The 17,232-nt window shown below is 27.7% G+C and overlaps 1 protein-coding gene and 1 long non-coding RNA gene across 4 annotated transcripts; both read right to left on the reverse strand.

Moving 5' to 3' along the window:
- Positions 1-1,647: 1,647 nt before the first annotated feature.
- LOC112728797 (uncharacterized) lies at positions 1,648-11,289 on the reverse strand. Of its 3 annotated transcripts, XR_011869053.1 has the most exons (6): positions 10,316-11,289; positions 9,967-9,979; positions 9,029-9,112; positions 8,879-8,934; positions 8,586-8,642; positions 1,648-1,782 (listed from the first exon to the last, which is right to left on the reverse strand). It is a non-coding gene; the product is annotated as an uncharacterized lncRNA (long non-coding RNA). The 3 variants fall into 3 exon arrangements; XR_003166329.2 differs by lacking the exon at positions 1,648-1,782 and having other exon boundaries at positions 8,505-8,642; XR_011869052.1 differs by lacking the exons at positions 1,648-1,782; positions 9,967-9,979 and having other exon boundaries at positions 7,517-8,642; positions 10,316-11,287.
- Positions 11,290-15,291: 4,002 nt separating this feature from the next.
- Positions 15,292-16,867, reverse strand: LOC112729485 (uncharacterized). The gene has a single exon (XM_025779663.3). The coding sequence runs from the start codon at positions 16,288-16,290 to the stop codon at positions 15,292-15,294; it is 999 nt and encodes a 332-aa protein (XP_025635448.1). The 5' UTR covers positions 16,291-16,867.
- Between the last annotated feature and the right edge of the window lie 365 nt (positions 16,868-17,232).

The following is a 17,232-nucleotide window of genomic DNA, read 5'->3' on the forward strand; positions in this document are numbered from 1 at the left end:
TTATTAAATCTTTATGTAAAATTCTTAATAAAGATTCTTATGTTAATTCTTATACTTAATGTTGAATTAGTTCATTAGTTGATAACATCATTATTTATATACATAAAAATTGAACTTCATATTTATGAAATTGAATTTTGATGAAAGAGGAAAAATAATTAAAATATATTAATAGATAGATGCCTTCATTTCCCAATGAAGAGATACATGCAGAAAGAGAGAGAGAGATGAGATAAGATCTGTCCAATTGGAGAAGACACATAAACCTTCCTGGGCAATCGTGTTTCAATCCCCTCCTCACACTTTGCATCCCTCACACACCCATCCTTTCTATTTTATTTCAACAATATAAATTTTAAAAAAAAACTATATTAAGTTTTAATTATTCCATTTCATTTATCTTGATTTTTATTTTATTTTAGATTTCTTTTTTAGTTAGATTGTGTCCTTTCCATGACCTAAAGACAAATCTCACCTCTATTTTCAGGTAGAGTCAGACACTCTTTTCTGCTCTCCAAAAGGTTAAATTGTATTTTGTTATAGTTTTGGTACTTTAGCTTGCTGGAGTCACTACCATAATTAATTAATTATAGTGCATTTTGTGGCTAAAAAATTTTGATATGGAAGTAACATGAGTGATACACTTTAACATGGTAATTTTTGGTTTTTTATAAAAATATGGGAGTACACAAATCGGACCCTCCGATTTGTGTTTAAAAAGTTGAAAACAATTCAGAGTACACAAATCGGAGGGTCCGATTTGTGTTAAAAAAATTGAAAAAACTCAGAGTACACAACTCGGACCATGCGAGTTCTTTGGTAATGAAATTTGGCTTCACAAATCGCATGGTCCAATTTGTAGCTGATGGAATTTGAAATCTGAAAAGTGGAATTCGGATCCTCGGTTTTCTTTTATCTGCGTAAATTTTTTTTTACATCCTGAGAGACACAACTCGCAGGGTCCGAGTTCTGCTTCATCTGATCCCACAACAAGGTAAAACACCACTCTTCCCCATACAGAAGTCCAATACTTCCTTCACTTCCATATTCAAATTAAATTTCCGCATTTTGTTTGGCGTTTTCTTATCCTATTTCTCTATTCTTCTCTTAGTACCAACAACTCTCCTCATATGTTAATATGTTATTTCACTCCAGGTATATACTTTAATAATATTCACTCTTAAAATATATTTAATATATTAATTATAAATATTAACAACCAATTAATTATATTTTAATATTATAAATTAAACAACAATTTAATGTGAATACTAATTTTTAATAAAATACATGTCAAATATATGTTTTTAAAAAATCTACTAGAGAACTAATTTTTTAATTAATATCATTCAATTTTTAAATTATTTTTTATCTTAAATTACAAATTTTATATTTTAATTCTGAAATCTGAATTTTAAATCTTAAAACATTTAAACATGAAAGTTAAAAAAAACTTTAAAATAAAAAATAATTAATATTTACTAATTAAAAATTAATTTTCTACATTTATTTTTTAAAAAATATTTTTCCTTTCAATCCGGTGATCAGCATAGAAATGAGTAATAGAATTGAAATGCATATGCATTTTCTCTCACCATCTATCACCATAATTTAGAGACTAATATATGTAGGCATGCAACTTAATGCTTCCGATGCATTTCAATGAGAGGAGGTTGAGAATTTAATTCGAAGTTTCATAAATATAGTATTACAATTTATGGTTTCAATCTGCTTGGTCTATGTACAAAATATGGGTCAATTCTATGGACTTCTGTCCAAATCCTGCAAAATAATAAGGTGAATATTATGATGTTTAAAAGATGATGTTTATTTATTAAAAAAAATTGAAAATTATTGTTTACTTAAAAAATATAAAAATAAATAATTTTTATAAAATTAAAATTTATTATAAAAAATAAATTAAACAAAATTTAAACAACAATTTATAAACACCATAAAATTGGTCAAATAATAAACACTGTACACAAAGACCTGACATATTATTTCAGAATCTTTGTACTTTTGCAAGTACATCATTATTATCTTTTACCAGTCTCACACACAACCCTTCCTCCCCTTCTCTTGCAACGACATATTTGAGACAAAGACAAACAAAACTCTTAAAAAAATTATTTTATTTTATACATTTTTAGGATAAAATGATTTATTTAACATTTAATTATGCATTGTTTGTCAATTTTCCATTATATATCTAAATTATTTTTATTTGCATAAATAATAACACTTAATTACATATCATCGGTGCAAAAGAATCTTGTACTAAATAATACATATAAAAAAATGAAACCTTAAAAAAACATAATAATTATAATAGTGGGCCAAATAATTAGTTATTAGAGTAGATCTCACTTAGAAACTAATTAATTATTAATCATTATTGGTAAATATAGTATTAAAAAATTTTCACATGTACTAGCTACTCTAATGATACAGCAGTCTATCATGTACGGATCGGTGGCAAGTAAAATTGTTGTCGTTTTGCATGGTGCGTAAAGACAAAAAAGCCCATAAAAAGATAGGAAAAAGACGCAAAGGATATTATAGTAGAATGGAATATGTGGCTGAGTCATGAATCATGATAACTTGTATTGGTGAGCTTGTAACGAATTGGAAAACTTTGATGAACTATTAACGATGAATTATTGTTTCAATAGTAGATATTTATTAACAATTGTTTATTTGTTTTGAATTGATATTTTTTCTAAATTATATATGAATATTTGATTATTTATTAAAATTAAAAAATAAATATTATCACTTTTATTTCGATATTGTCACTTTTTTTTATGAATTTATGGACACATACAATATAAATCATAAATAGTTTGACATTATTAAAAAATAAAAATATTAATATTATTTCCTTTAAAATTATGGTTAATGGCTGACTTAATTCAACGTTACATGTATAACTTGCTGAGTGGGTTCAAATGAAAATTTTTATTAAAATATTAATTTTAAATTTAAATAAAAGATTTTAATAATTTTTTATAATAGAGATATTATAGTTATTTTTATAAAAAAATATTAATTTAAACCAATTTAAAATTTAGTTCATAAATTTTTTAACCAAACCAATTTGTTCAATCTAATTTTGACAAAAAAATACGATTTTTAATAGATTATATATATTAAATTTTAATTAATGAAAAATATTTTAAAAAATGATATTTGAAATGTTTTTATATGAGTAATTCCGTTAGCTAAACCCTGAACATAATCGGAATAGGAAATGGTGGGTGGTGCATGGTAAATTAATGTAGTTGGATGAGAAGGACAAGTGAGTGAGCGACGGAATCAAATATGAATGATCATTTTCAAGCTATGTTTGTTTTGGTGGGTATATAATAATTGTCTTCCTTTCTTTTTAGGAACAAGAAAACATTTGCGTGTGACTCTATGGGACCCACCTTTCCCTATGACGAAGCCACGCCTGCCGCCTCTATCCTGCTGACGGCTGATTACCGGCGGATATGGTGCCGGCAGAATCCCCCCCTTCTCTCTCTTCTGCATATATGCATTAATTCATTTACATATATGCATGCATATGATAGACCCTATTCACTGACCCTTCATTTTCTATTTTGTTTTATTCCCTATTTTTTCTAAGGGTAAAGTAAACCATGAGCTGTTGCTTTTTGAAGATTTTTAGTCCCAAATTCAAAATGGAAGCGGGACAGATAGTTATGATTTTTAAAAAGAGCAATGTTAGAACTAACAATTTTTGTAATTTGTAATCATTAAATAGTCATTAATAATGATTTTAATAGTGTAAAATTAGCATGAAATTTTATCTAATGACTCACTTTTTTTTTGCTAGTTACATGCTGAGCAGAATTTAACAAAGTTACTAGTCTCCTAAATTTTTCCTTTCAAAGATTCTAAGAGCATCTCCAATGAAGAAGCCCTGCTACTGTTTAGTCAGAAAAAGAAGAAATTGAACCGTTGGAGAGAATTAACGTGAAGTCCTTCACGTTTTTCAAGAGGAGAGAGAGAAGAGGGAGTCCCTCTGAATGGGGACTCCTATAAAGTAATAAACAATTGCCATTTGGCATTAAAAAAATAAATAAATAATTATATAAAATATTAATTAATTAAATAATTATATTATATAATTAAATAATAATTAATTTAATAATAATTATAATGACTAATTAAATTAAATATTGATAATTTTATTTAATTAATAATTTATATTAAATAATTAACAAATAATTAATTAAGTAATTAAATTACAATTAAGTTACTAATAATTATAATAATTAGATAAATTAAATAATGAAATATTAATTTAATTAATAATTTATATTAATTATTTATATCATAATTAATATTAAATATTATTTATATTTATATTATTATATTAATTTAGCCGTTGTAAAACTAGCCGTTGTAAAAATAGCCGTTAGAAACTAGTCGTTACTATGTTACCGTTATTATTAATAAATTAATATTTTGTTACTCTATATATACCACTTAGATACACTTGTATTCTCACACTCTCTACAACTCTTCTTCATCTTCTTCTAAGTTCACAAAATCATCATTCTGCTACTATTATTTTTTGTTCGAAAAAATGGATCCAAACCAACTCAACTCTTTCTTCAATTACTTACAAAACTTTCCTCAAATTCCAAATACCCAACAATCTCAAACCTCAAACTCTTAAGTTCCAAATCAAAACTTCATACTACCAAATACATTTCAAAATCCAAATCCACAAAATCTCTCTAATTTCAATTTTCAAACTCCTTATAATAATCAATTTCCTATATTCCAACCACAAAATCAAAATTCACAAACACCCCAGTTACCATTTTCATCCATATTTAACCCTTCTATCGGAAATGTTACTCCAACTTCCTTGCCGTTTCCAACTCAATTTAGTGCATCAAGACATAACTCATCTGGTGTTAGTGGCTCTTCTAACCCATCCTCTCAGACTCCTATACAATCTAGTCCAAATTCGCAATATTCAGATTTTGCCAACCCTCATGGATTAGATGCTATCGACCTCAATGATGATATTGAAGATCGGAGGCAAGATAGTATTCAACACTGGCATTGGAAAGAGGATGAGATGTTGATCAGTGCATGGTTAAATATTTCAACTGACCCTGTAGTTGGTACCGATCAAAAGGGGGAAACATTTTGGAGTCGAATTCATAGCTACTGTGTAGAATTTTGCACCGACATGACAAGGGGGGTAGTTGTATGTAAGAAACGATGGTATAAGATCAACAAGGCTGTTGCACAATTTGCTGGTTGCTACGATCAAGCTAGTCGAAACATAAGGAGTGGTTCGAACGCTGATGATATAAAGGAGTTGGCTTATAAACTTTATTCCACAAATTATGGTCAAATGTTCACTTTTGAGAGGCATTGGAACATGCTTCGATTGGAGCAAAAATGGAGAGGCCAACTACCTACACAGAGTGGCGGCTCAAAGAGAACCAAGGTTAGTGCAACTGGAGCATACTCATCCTCATCAAACCCAGAAACACCGTTGGCTGACGAACCCGGTGTGGACTCTCCCGTTCGCCCACAAGGATCAAAGAAGAGCAAGCGAAGAGGTAAGGGAAAAGCACAGATGTCTAAAGATTTTAGCGAAAGAAAATCATCGGTTGTCAAAAAATTATCTCTCATGGAAGATATTAAGAATGTTAGAGAAAAGGAACTAATGGAAAGGGAAAAAGAAAGAGAAGAGGAGAAGGAACATAGAGCAAAGATGATGGCAATCAAAGAGAAGGAGATACAAATTCAAGCGGCAATGAAAGAACAAGAATTACAAACTCAGAGGTATATTAAAGAAATGGAGATAAAAGCAAAAGAAAGGGAAATGGATATGCAAATACTTAATGCTGACACGTCTACAATGAGTGAGAAACGACGAGCTCTTCATGAGATTGCATGTGAGAAAATAATGGCCAAGTGGTTTACTTAATGGTTCCTTGTATTCGTAGAGTTATGTAGTATGTTCTTATTTATTTATTGCGTATTACTGGTATGTGATGTAGTTTGTTTTATTTATTTCTGATGTAAGATTTGAAATTAGTCAATATTATTGTGTCGTTGTTGTTCATTAAAGTGACCGTTGCAAAACTAGCCGTTAATTAGCCGTTGCAAAACTAGCCGTTAAGTAGCCGTTAAGAAAAACTAGCCGTTGCAAAACTAGCCGTTAATAATAAAATTGTTAGTTAACTTTGTGAGATGTCTCCAGTAATCAGTTTCAATTTCATGTTGATGTTGCTGGTTCAAGATATTTAGCCAATTTCATGATATACTAATTGCATGAAATAAATATCGCTTTCTCATAAAGCTTCACTAAGCTTCAGCCACTTCCTCCTTCACTAACACAAAATTCTCATTCTACTCTCTCTGGAATATTGTTATTATTATTATTATTTCTATAACATGTTATCACCGTCTTGATCGCTGTATATTCTCTATTCATTTACGATTGATTTTTCATTGGCTGCTTTAAAAATTAATTCTAAGTACTATTGTCAAACTTTTATTTTATATTTTTTTCAATAGTAATATTCTTATATATTTATATATAAATTACTTGCAGGAATTATTGTTTACAACGAAAAAAGAGAGTTCAGTTTCGCTAGGAGCCCTTGTTATATAATTTAACATTAGAAATGGGTTTCAAATTCCAAACTCCCATTAAGAAGTACATTTACAAAGTTGATCATAAATATCAAGATCTGATGAAATCATATCAATAAAATTTTATGTTTGAAAATGAAAACATAATGAAATGAAAACGGACAACAAGAGACGCATGTTCGGGAAGATTTGTTTATGATAACTTCACATCTTTGACGAATGAAATATAGTAACAAATCATATAAAGCTCTGTTCATTGATTTGTATACGAGGTCATCATAAGCAAATTCACACAGAACATCTGTCTCTCAATATTCATTTCCTTTCATTATATTTTCACTTTTAAAAATAAAACTCTTGATATAATTACATCAGATGTAATATTTGGAGTTGACTTTGTAAATCTACCTCTACTTTGTAATAGTTTAAAATTCAAAATCATGTTAAACTATAGAACAAAAATTTATCCCAAAACTCAAACCTCTTGTTTATGGAAACAAGCAAATAATCTATATATAAAACTATAAAAACATAAAATAAAAGCTTGAAAATAGCACGTACAATCAACATCCATAACAACCAATAAAAAATAATCAAAAAAATAAACAATATACAACTATCAAAACAGTGATAACTTAATCCAAAAATAACAACAATAATGTTCTACAAAAAGAATAAAGAGAGTTTTGAGTTGGAGAGGAAGGAAAAACCTGAAACATGTTTACTTGAACCAGCAGGATCAACATAAATATAGGATGAAACTGATTATTATAGCAAAGTCAATTAACAACAATTGCATCACTAATTTAAGATATAGTCGCAAAAAGTACAAAACCCCCTAAACCATTTAAATTTGAATAATAAGATTCAATTGCACAAGTGAACCAATAGGTCTAAGTAGTATTGTAATACTAGATTTGTAGTGGAAAAAAATAAGTATAGGCGCAATACAAAAAAAAAACTACACACGTCGAATTAATATAAACAATTTTCTACTCATACAGCATAGCAAAATCAAAAAACAAAACATCAAGTCATTTACCCAAAAAAAATAAAAACATAAAAAGTCAAAAGCTCAAGCCTTGCCAAAACGACGTTTTTAAACTAACAATGATGAAATGCATAGTTAACTTAAAAAAAAAATAAATGATAGAAGATGAGAGACTAAAAATTTTAAAGAAAGTATGAAAGAATAAATAAATACGAAAAAACAACAAAGGAAGAATCCAAAATAGAGAGAACAGTAGATCTTTTTTATTTTAAATTTTTTGTAGGGTTTATTTATGGAATCATCCATATGTTTCATATCACATGTAAATGTTATCTTATTTTAAAGTTCTTCAAGTAGAAGCTTCTACTAGCCCAATAATTAATAACGAGATTCTTGGTATCAAGTGATTTAATTTTCTAAATCGAACTATATGCAAGTATAAAAATTCTCTATGTTCCAAGTTTTTACAATTTGAAAGAAATGGTAATAAAGTAAGTGTAATTAATGAGTCTTTCTTTTATTAGATTTTGATTTATTTTTTGAAATTCATCTAAGATCAATTATTTTATATTTTTTAAACAACATCAGCTACACAAAGAATTGAAAATCTTTGGTCCAGATTTTCTGAAAAGGTTTCATAATCTATTGTTTCATCATTGCGTTCTTCTCCATCCCTTAGATGTCTTATTAATATTAAAAGGTTGCTATTGTACTTGTATTATTATTGCTATTTTATTTAGTAAAATTAATTTATCTTTTTTCTAGGATAATTTGGCTTAGATTCTAGTAAAGGTTGCTATCTAAATATCTCACCAATTTGCAAGATATTAAGTGTGATGCTGTTTTACTCCAACATTTTAAGAAAGACCTCCACAACTTAAGATATGCATACACCTTTAATTAATAAATATGGATCATAGGAAGATATGCAAAGAGATCATAACCAGATAAACCAAACCTGGAAGAGAACATAAAAGAAGCATGTCTTCAGATTGGCGTTGTTTTCAGTTACAGGCTGCACAGACGTTAAAACTTAATTAATTATTAATTACTCAAATCAAGTAATAAACTAAATCCTCCCTAAATTCATTCTCTCCAATAAACTAAAGAGTACGACAAAGTCTAATTCATAGTTACCTATGTTCCACAATTTGAATCCACAAATAAAGATCTATTTTGCATATTCCAATTATCGAAAATCAATTCTTCTAGGTTGTTGAAATTAAGTAAAATTACTAAACAAACATATACCTTTAAGGAATCATGGACAATCCTAATCAGAAAAGATTGCTTTCAACCTGTTTTTTCTTATTTCAAACACATAAAAACACGCAGAATTAATCTTTATCTCAAGACATTGATCTTACCAAAGCAGTTCACACACAGATCATCTATACTTACCGGAAATTAACATAACCTCAACCAGGCAATCAGCGAGTGGTCAAGTATTTGTATGATGAAGGTCTTCAACAGCAGTCATATAACCTAATGCATAACATCCACATTTTTATTATTACATACTAATTTTAAATAATTATAATCATCATAAAATCTCTCACTGATCGAATGAAAATCCTACCTATTAACTAAATCTTTATTATTTTTAAAAAAAAGTTATATTAGTCAACCTCAACACCATGTGCAAAATAATTCTTTGTAGTTTTTTTTGTTTTTAAGGTATTTATACGATGACCTTCTAAATCGACAATTAAATTATACACTTTATAGCCCCAAAACTAGTCTTTTCTGGTTCAAATTCAATTTATAAAATATAATTTGATATAACAATACATAATATTTGTACCGCATGTGATGTAAAGGACAAAATAACTAAAATAAAATAATTCATAAAATTATAACTTGGTATAACTACTCGCAAAAATATTTAACAATATCGCGTACTAAATACATCAATGATAATGCTTTCACTAATGAAGATAAAAAATGAAATAAAAAACATAAAAATTTAACATATACATAAAAAAATATAAATCCATTAAAATTTTCAAAAATTAATTTAAAAAACTATATCAAACCAAAATCACAAGGAAATTTAGAATACATTAAAGAAGCAATAAAATAGGAATACTAGAAGTTAGATATAACTCAGCTATTCACTTGAAAGTGAGTAGGGTGCAAAAGCTAGATAAGAGAAAATAATGGTTGAAATATCAGAGGTCATTCTGTTGGGCTCGAGGACACTATAGTGAAGGCACAAACTTGCTCTAGTATAACTAGAAATTTGCTTTCATTGGGAAAATTTTAAAATACTTAACCGAGTGACTGAAGTTCTCTGAATATATTTAAAAAAAATAAAGAGAAAAGAATGTAAAACATACCGTTGATTTTGTCCTGCGAAGATAAAAAATATAAAATAATTAATATCTTACCAGTAAAAATGAAAAAAAAATACATATTGTCACCTTAACAAACACATTCTCAATTTCTAAAATAAAATACAAAAATAAAATAATAACCGTTGGACAATATAGAACTGCACCAACTCTACAAAACAGCAACTGAATTCATAGAGCCTATGCACTATTCTACAATATAAATTTACAGCAACATAAAAACAGAATCAACAATTTCTAAACAGAAGCTCAATTCACCATAATCATGTAGAAACAACAAATCAACAGGTTATAATCAAATAACTGAAAAACTATAAAAAATTAAAAGATTTACCTCATGATGTGAAGGCAGAATCCAAGCGGAGAAGAGGGAGACCAACCAGCACGATGCACGGAAGCGAGAGTAAGGCAGAAAATTCTTATACTTGGTATAGTTAGATTAGAGTCTGGCTTTTTAGAAAACTTTAACACGCGATTTAAAAGAAAGATTTGTCATGACTTTTCTATGCCAACGCACACAAATAATCTGATTATCTATTGTTGAGGTAATAGAAACATTATAGTTAAAATAAGATAACCATTCCATTGATAAAAAACATATGGATATTTTTATAAATAATCTCTACAAATAATTCTTAATTATAGTGTAGACAAATACTAAAAAGCTCGAAACACACCAAAACCACATTTTCAAACTAACAAGGATGAAATGAGTAGTTAACTTAGAAAATTAAAATAAATGATAGAAGAATATATGTTAAAAATCTCAGAGAAAGTAATGATCGAACTACAAACAAAAAAATAAAAAAGGAAAAAACAACAAAGGAACAATCCAAAAAAGTGAAAAAAGCAAAAAGAACAATAGATATTTTTTAATTTATATTTTTTGATTTTAATTTTTTCCTATAAATTATTTATTGAAACATCCATATGTTTCTTACTATATGGAAAAATTATCCTATTTTAACTTTAAAAGGAATGTTTCTATTAGGCAAAAAATAAATAACAAGATTGTTGGTGTGCAAGAGCATGCAAAAGCCATAGCAAATACTTTTTAAACTGCATGTTTTAATTTTCTCAAAAAAATAGACTCTGATCCAACTATACTCAGGTAAAATTGTCTACCTTCCGATTTCTTCAATTGACTTCTTCGCTTTACTCACTCATGTGTTCGGAGAGTGAAAATTCATGCTTTGGTAGTGCATGAGTTGAGATTTGATTTCAGGAGAAGCAAAATCGGCAATGAGAGAGAGAGGGAGAATGATAAATTTGAAATTTGAAAGATAGAGAGAGAAGCAAAAAAACCAATTCTTGCCGGAACACTGTTACCAGGTATATAATAACTCTGTTCAGTACAGTGCAGCTTGGGTTTATCGTTGAAGCTAGAATACAATCGGACCAGACACGTGTCGCTCATCGGGAGGCCAAGCATAGGCACAGTTGGCGATCTCCTCCTTATAGTATCAACCAATCAGAATTGTCCATATGGCTTCTCAACAAATTCGTCCTCCTCCCTTTAACCAAAAAAAAAATAATATTATAATAGTGAAGTTTGGTTTTACAAACATTTTTCTTTTAAAAACACAAACGCTTGGTAAATTAAAAATTAAAAAAGTTACTTGTACTTGTGTTTGTCATTTTTAAGAGAATTTAAGGTGATATTTTTTAAAATTTACTTATATTTATTAAAATTTTAAAAATTAATATCATTTTATACATTAATTTCTTATATTTATATTTATTGTAATTTAAAAAATAAAAATTAATTTGCTAAACATAATTTTTGATATTTTTATTTATTAAAATTTATTTTTAATTTGATTTACTAAATATATTTATATTTTTAAAAACGGCTTATTATGAGCTACTATTACCTCAAGTACTTTCATTTGCTTAATTCGTTGGAGAAAAGCTTATGACACATCAAGGTTAGGTAATGGAAAGTGCTTTTTTTTTTTTTGGGTCAAGGGTAATGGAAAGTGCTGAATAATCCAAAAAGCCATAGAGTTTTCTGCAATAGAAGACTAGGCTTTATATTACCAAAAAAAAAAAAGAAGACTAGGCTTTATATTACCAAAAAAAAAAAAGAAGACTAGGCTTTCTGCACACTTTTTAATTTGTATATGGTTTCTCTCATATCATCAAAAAAAAAAAATTTTGTATATGGTTTTAGATTTAGTGATTTTCAGAATAATAGTGTAATATCGTCATTAATATATGATATTTAGAAATTGTCTTTAGCATAGTGTATTTTTAAAAGAAAAAAAAAACAATTCACGTCGACGAATTGTATTTTTAACATTTTAAAAATAAAAAAATAATTTGCTGTTGCCAAATTCGTCTTTGAAATTAAAAAAATAAAAAATAGAATTCGTCGTCCATAAATTCACTTTGTAAAAAAATAAAAAATAAAATTTGACAATTTACTTCTGACAAATTCACTTTTTGAAAATTTAAATTAAAAATTTATATTTTATCCCAACAAATTTTATTATTTTTACATTTAAAAAGAAAATTCTGGTAGAAAGACAACGAAAAATTTTGATAATGTATATAATATATATATAATGAGTTTTAAATTTGGTCTAATACAACAAAAAAATTAACCATCCCAACTCTAATTTACCAATAGAATTTACCCAAACATTCTCTCTCCCAACCGTCTGCTACTCCATCCTCATCAATCATTCTTCCGGCTTCAAACAACCATCTACATAGTTATAGTGAAATGATCATCCACGTAAAACAGGCCATTTTTGAAGTAAGCTACGTTTGCATGTACAATAATTAGAGTATTATGAACTAAACTAATTGCTTGCACAATTATTGTTGTGCTATCTTACGTCGATCTTTGACCTATACCTATGTAGGGGGAGGCGACGTCGTTGAAGGCAGCGGCAGCCATGGCGGTCTTGGACTGGACGACGGACGCAACGTATGTGAAGGGAGTGTCTCTATTTACGATCTTGTGAGGCGTGATGGATGTATGAAAATTAACACACTTGTGTGTCCCCTATATGTCACGAATGACGACGTTGAGAGGGAGAAATCGCCGGTGCGAGGGAGGGGCTACACGACTGGCGCGATGCGAGACTGCAGGAACGACGCAAACTGCACGACGGTATAGGGTGGTTTGTCCGACCTCTTCTGCGGCGGTTTTTTTTAAATTAGATTCAAAGAATACTTAAAGATGTTAAGATATTTTTAATTATAAGTATAGAATATGTAACCACATTTTTTTAGTAGCTCTACTTTTAATGGTAGATAACCGTCTCATTTGTTTGGGGAGGTTGTTGAGATCTCTCTTATAAATAAATGAGAGATAGCAGGAGTTAGTTTATTGAGTTCGACCTCCGCAATAAGTTCAAGTAAATACCAGTGAATCTCTTATATGTTAATTGAGCTTTACTTACTTTAAATTTGACTAAATTTTAAATCAGAATATGATAATAATATTTACTAATCATGTAATATTGTCATAAGATATTATTGACAGATTATATTTTTCTGATGAAACGTCATTCATAAATTATATTTAAATTAAAAAAAATTCACATGCATATAAAAGTAATGCAAATCTTTAGTCTAATAGTAATCTTTGTCTTGTAAAAGTACATCCAAATTTGTGACTGGACTATAAATTTGGATGCGTGAATTTATAATGTGAGTATTATGATATTATAATACCAAAAGTTGGAGGTTATCTAATTCACCATTCTGACACAAAAATAAAATAAATAAAAAAAGAACGGCCAGAAATATTAAAATTATTTTGGAGTAATTATATTAAATTGTAGACATCTTTTGGATAGATTTAGCTTCAAACAATTATCTCATATAAAAAGGATCATAGATTCAGTTGTTCGTAACTTAGCAAAATTAGTCTTTAATGTATTAAATCGATTATGGGTAAATGAGTTTCCCACGAAAATTTAAAATTTGGACCTTTTACATAGATTAGGCTCTTTGGATTAATAGAAACATCAATTTTAAAAAAATGCGTAAGAGGTAAAAAATTGAAAGAAAAAATAATAAATAAATTTTTAATTTTTCGTTTAGAGTAAATAAAAACTTACAGTTATTTTTATATAAAATTAATAATTATTAGATAATTTAACATATTTTTACATGTGAGTTTTTATTCAAAAAGTAAATTAGTCTTTCGTTATCTTTCTTATTGTTATTTAAATTATTCAAACATTATTCCATACATAAAAGTTATTTAAATTATATTTTTATAAGATGCATGTATTCTAAGGATAATAATTTGTTATTGCTGTTATTTTTCGAAAGTGTTTTCTTTTTTCAAATTAAATAACAAATTAGATAAGGGAATAAGTAATAACCCACGAGTGATGCAGCTACAAGTGTATATGGTATGCATTTGCCTAAAGCTTATATATCTTTTTTTTTTATGGAGAAAACACCAAAATTGTCACTATAAACAAGAATTCGTCACATTATTATATCATATATGGATCATTAATTTGTCTGTACGAAATCATAACATAGTCACATGAAGTCTATAGTTCACAAGATTTATGTTGCATTTTAACAAGTTTTGTCCCCATAACCTAATAAATTTTTTATTTTTCATTTTTAATTTTCTTTTGCCACGATATAACTCTATGTCATAAATGAGAGATTGCCGTTGAAGCAAAAGCATCACCTAACAAGACCTCATTTCCTTTCACTATATTCATGTTTCGGACATTTATTATTATTATTATTATTATTATTATTATTATTATTATTTTCAAATCAAACTATGTTCAATTTGAGAAAAAGAGTTAGACTGTCTGCAGTGAAAACTACAGATGATTTTTCTATTGTTTGTTCATTTAGAAGTATATATATATATATATATATATATATGTGAGATGATAAGATGATAATTAATATTCTTCTTTTAACCAAAACAGAAAGTTCACAATATAATTTAGATAAAAGTTGGAAATATTTATTTGTTGGTCTATTACATTTAATCCAATAAGCTTAAAAAATATTTATTATATATTATTGTTATTATTATTATTGCATATATAATTCTATAACCTTTTTAACAAATATGTGTGACCATGAATATTTCTTAAAAAAACACATTAAATATACACTCACAAATATACAAAAATCTTTCCATATATATATATATAGAGAGAGAGAGACGTTGAAAATTAATAATAATAATAATAATAATAATAATAATAATAATAATAATAATAATAATAATAATAATAATAATAATAATAATAATAATAATAATAATAATACTTTTCATTATTCAAAATTTACATTCAACTTCCTAATACCTTATGCATTTCTAGTAGAGGAAGATGAAGCCTCATCAATAATATCTTCATGAAGAATAATCTCTTCCTTAACTTGTTCTAACAACAATGAAGAACTGCCACTAATACATGAATTAGAAGCATAAAGGGTAGTGCTAGTGCTACAAGAAGAAGAAGATTGAAAAGTACTATAACAAGATAAATTATTATGAGAAGGAGAAGAAAGAATATTAGGAGATAAATATGAATTAGAAGAAGAATTATTATTTTTATTATTAATATTATTATTAATAGAAAATTCAAGACCTACCAATAAATCAACAAAAGCACCAACAATATAGCCATGATTGGATTTTTCATTAACCTTCAAATACCAAGACAAGAGATCTTCAAGACCCTCCCAATCCTCCTTCAATCCAAGAGCTTCAACCATTTCCTCCATTGATTTCTTGAAATCAACAAAAGGGTCATTAGAATCCAAGGACAAAACAACACTATCCTTGAATAATGGACCCTTTGAAGCCTCAAAAATGGAACTTGTTTCATCAAGCTCAAAGAAAATCCTATTGTTGTTGTTGTTGTCATCATTATCCGAACACAATTCATGGATCAATGTCTCTATTGGATCATGATCCTCAGAAGATGTAGAGAAGCTAGTAGCACACTCAAAAGATTGATCAGTGAAAAGGGATAATTCAGGGCTTAAATCTTCATCAATAATGTCAAAGGCTGAATTAATAGTTTTGAACATGTCATTGTTGTTTTTGTTGGCTAAAGCTTTGAAAGAAAGTGTTCTAGGTTGTTGGTGACAAGATGGCAAAGAAGACCTAATTCTTTTGCTCTTGAGAAGTGATGAAAGAAACTTCATTTTCTTGAGCATAATTTTTTTTGAGTGTAATAAAAATTTTTCAAATGATGTTGAGGGTGGTGGAGGAAAAAAATTGGAAAAAAAATTGGGTTTTTTTTTTTTCCAAATGAATTTTGGAGGTTGTGAAAATTTGTGTGTTAATAATAACTCCATAGAGAGGGAGCATTAATGGGACAAAATCAGAGATGGGATTGGGAAGATTTTAAAGAAATTGTGGGGACATAAGATTGGGAGAAAGTTGAATACCTCTATTTTAAGGGCAGGTTTTGGTGGGGTCAAATCCCAATATATATTATTATCTTACTATATTATTTTTTTATGTATTTTTTTACAGGCTTTAGAAATAAATGTAATGTATAATTCAGTCAGTCCAATTTATTGGGTGCCATTTATTGCTACCCTTATTGGTGTTTATACATATTAATAGTGAGAAATGGGTACGTGCTTTGGGGCACTAAATGCAATAGAATATGAATAACAAAAGTTTTTACTTTTTAGTTTTTACTAGTATTTTATTTATTTATTTTTTTGAAGGGTATAGTCTTTTGTCGTTTTGTTAGGGAATGAGGTCAATTTTATTTTGAGTATAATTAAATTCATTTTTTAAGAAAAAAATTGTGCCGCAAAATTTGGATTCTTTCTTAAGTCATAATATGTGTAAACAAAATGCATTCTCTTCAAAGAAAAACGTTTGAATGTTAAGGCTTGATTTTGACTATGTGAGTAATGAGATGCTAGCAAGTATTTTAAAGGCACTTATTAATATTTTTAAAACAAACCATTTCCATCAGAAAATACTAAATGAATTATGATGTTGAATATCATTAAATGCCTTGATTTTTTTTTAAAAATAAATCTTATTAGTATATACTTATTTCAAAAACTCCTAATATGGAATTGAATTAACAAATGTAATCATAAATATTTTGTTGACCAATAGTCCAATAATATTATTGTAATAATGATATATTAAGGTTTTGCTGACCAATATCCTAATGTATTAAAACATTTTAAAAGTTTCAAATTTCAATACATTATAGTCAAATTTTAATATAATGTCCATTCGGAAATGAATGTACTATGTATGATTTTGAC

The sequence above is a fragment of the Arachis hypogaea genome, chromosome 12 (assembly GCF_003086295.3).
Source record: "Arachis hypogaea cultivar Tifrunner chromosome 12, arahy.Tifrunner.gnm2.J5K5, whole genome shotgun sequence".
Classification (NCBI taxonomy): Eukaryota; Viridiplantae; Streptophyta; class Magnoliopsida; order Fabales; family Fabaceae; genus Arachis; species Arachis hypogaea.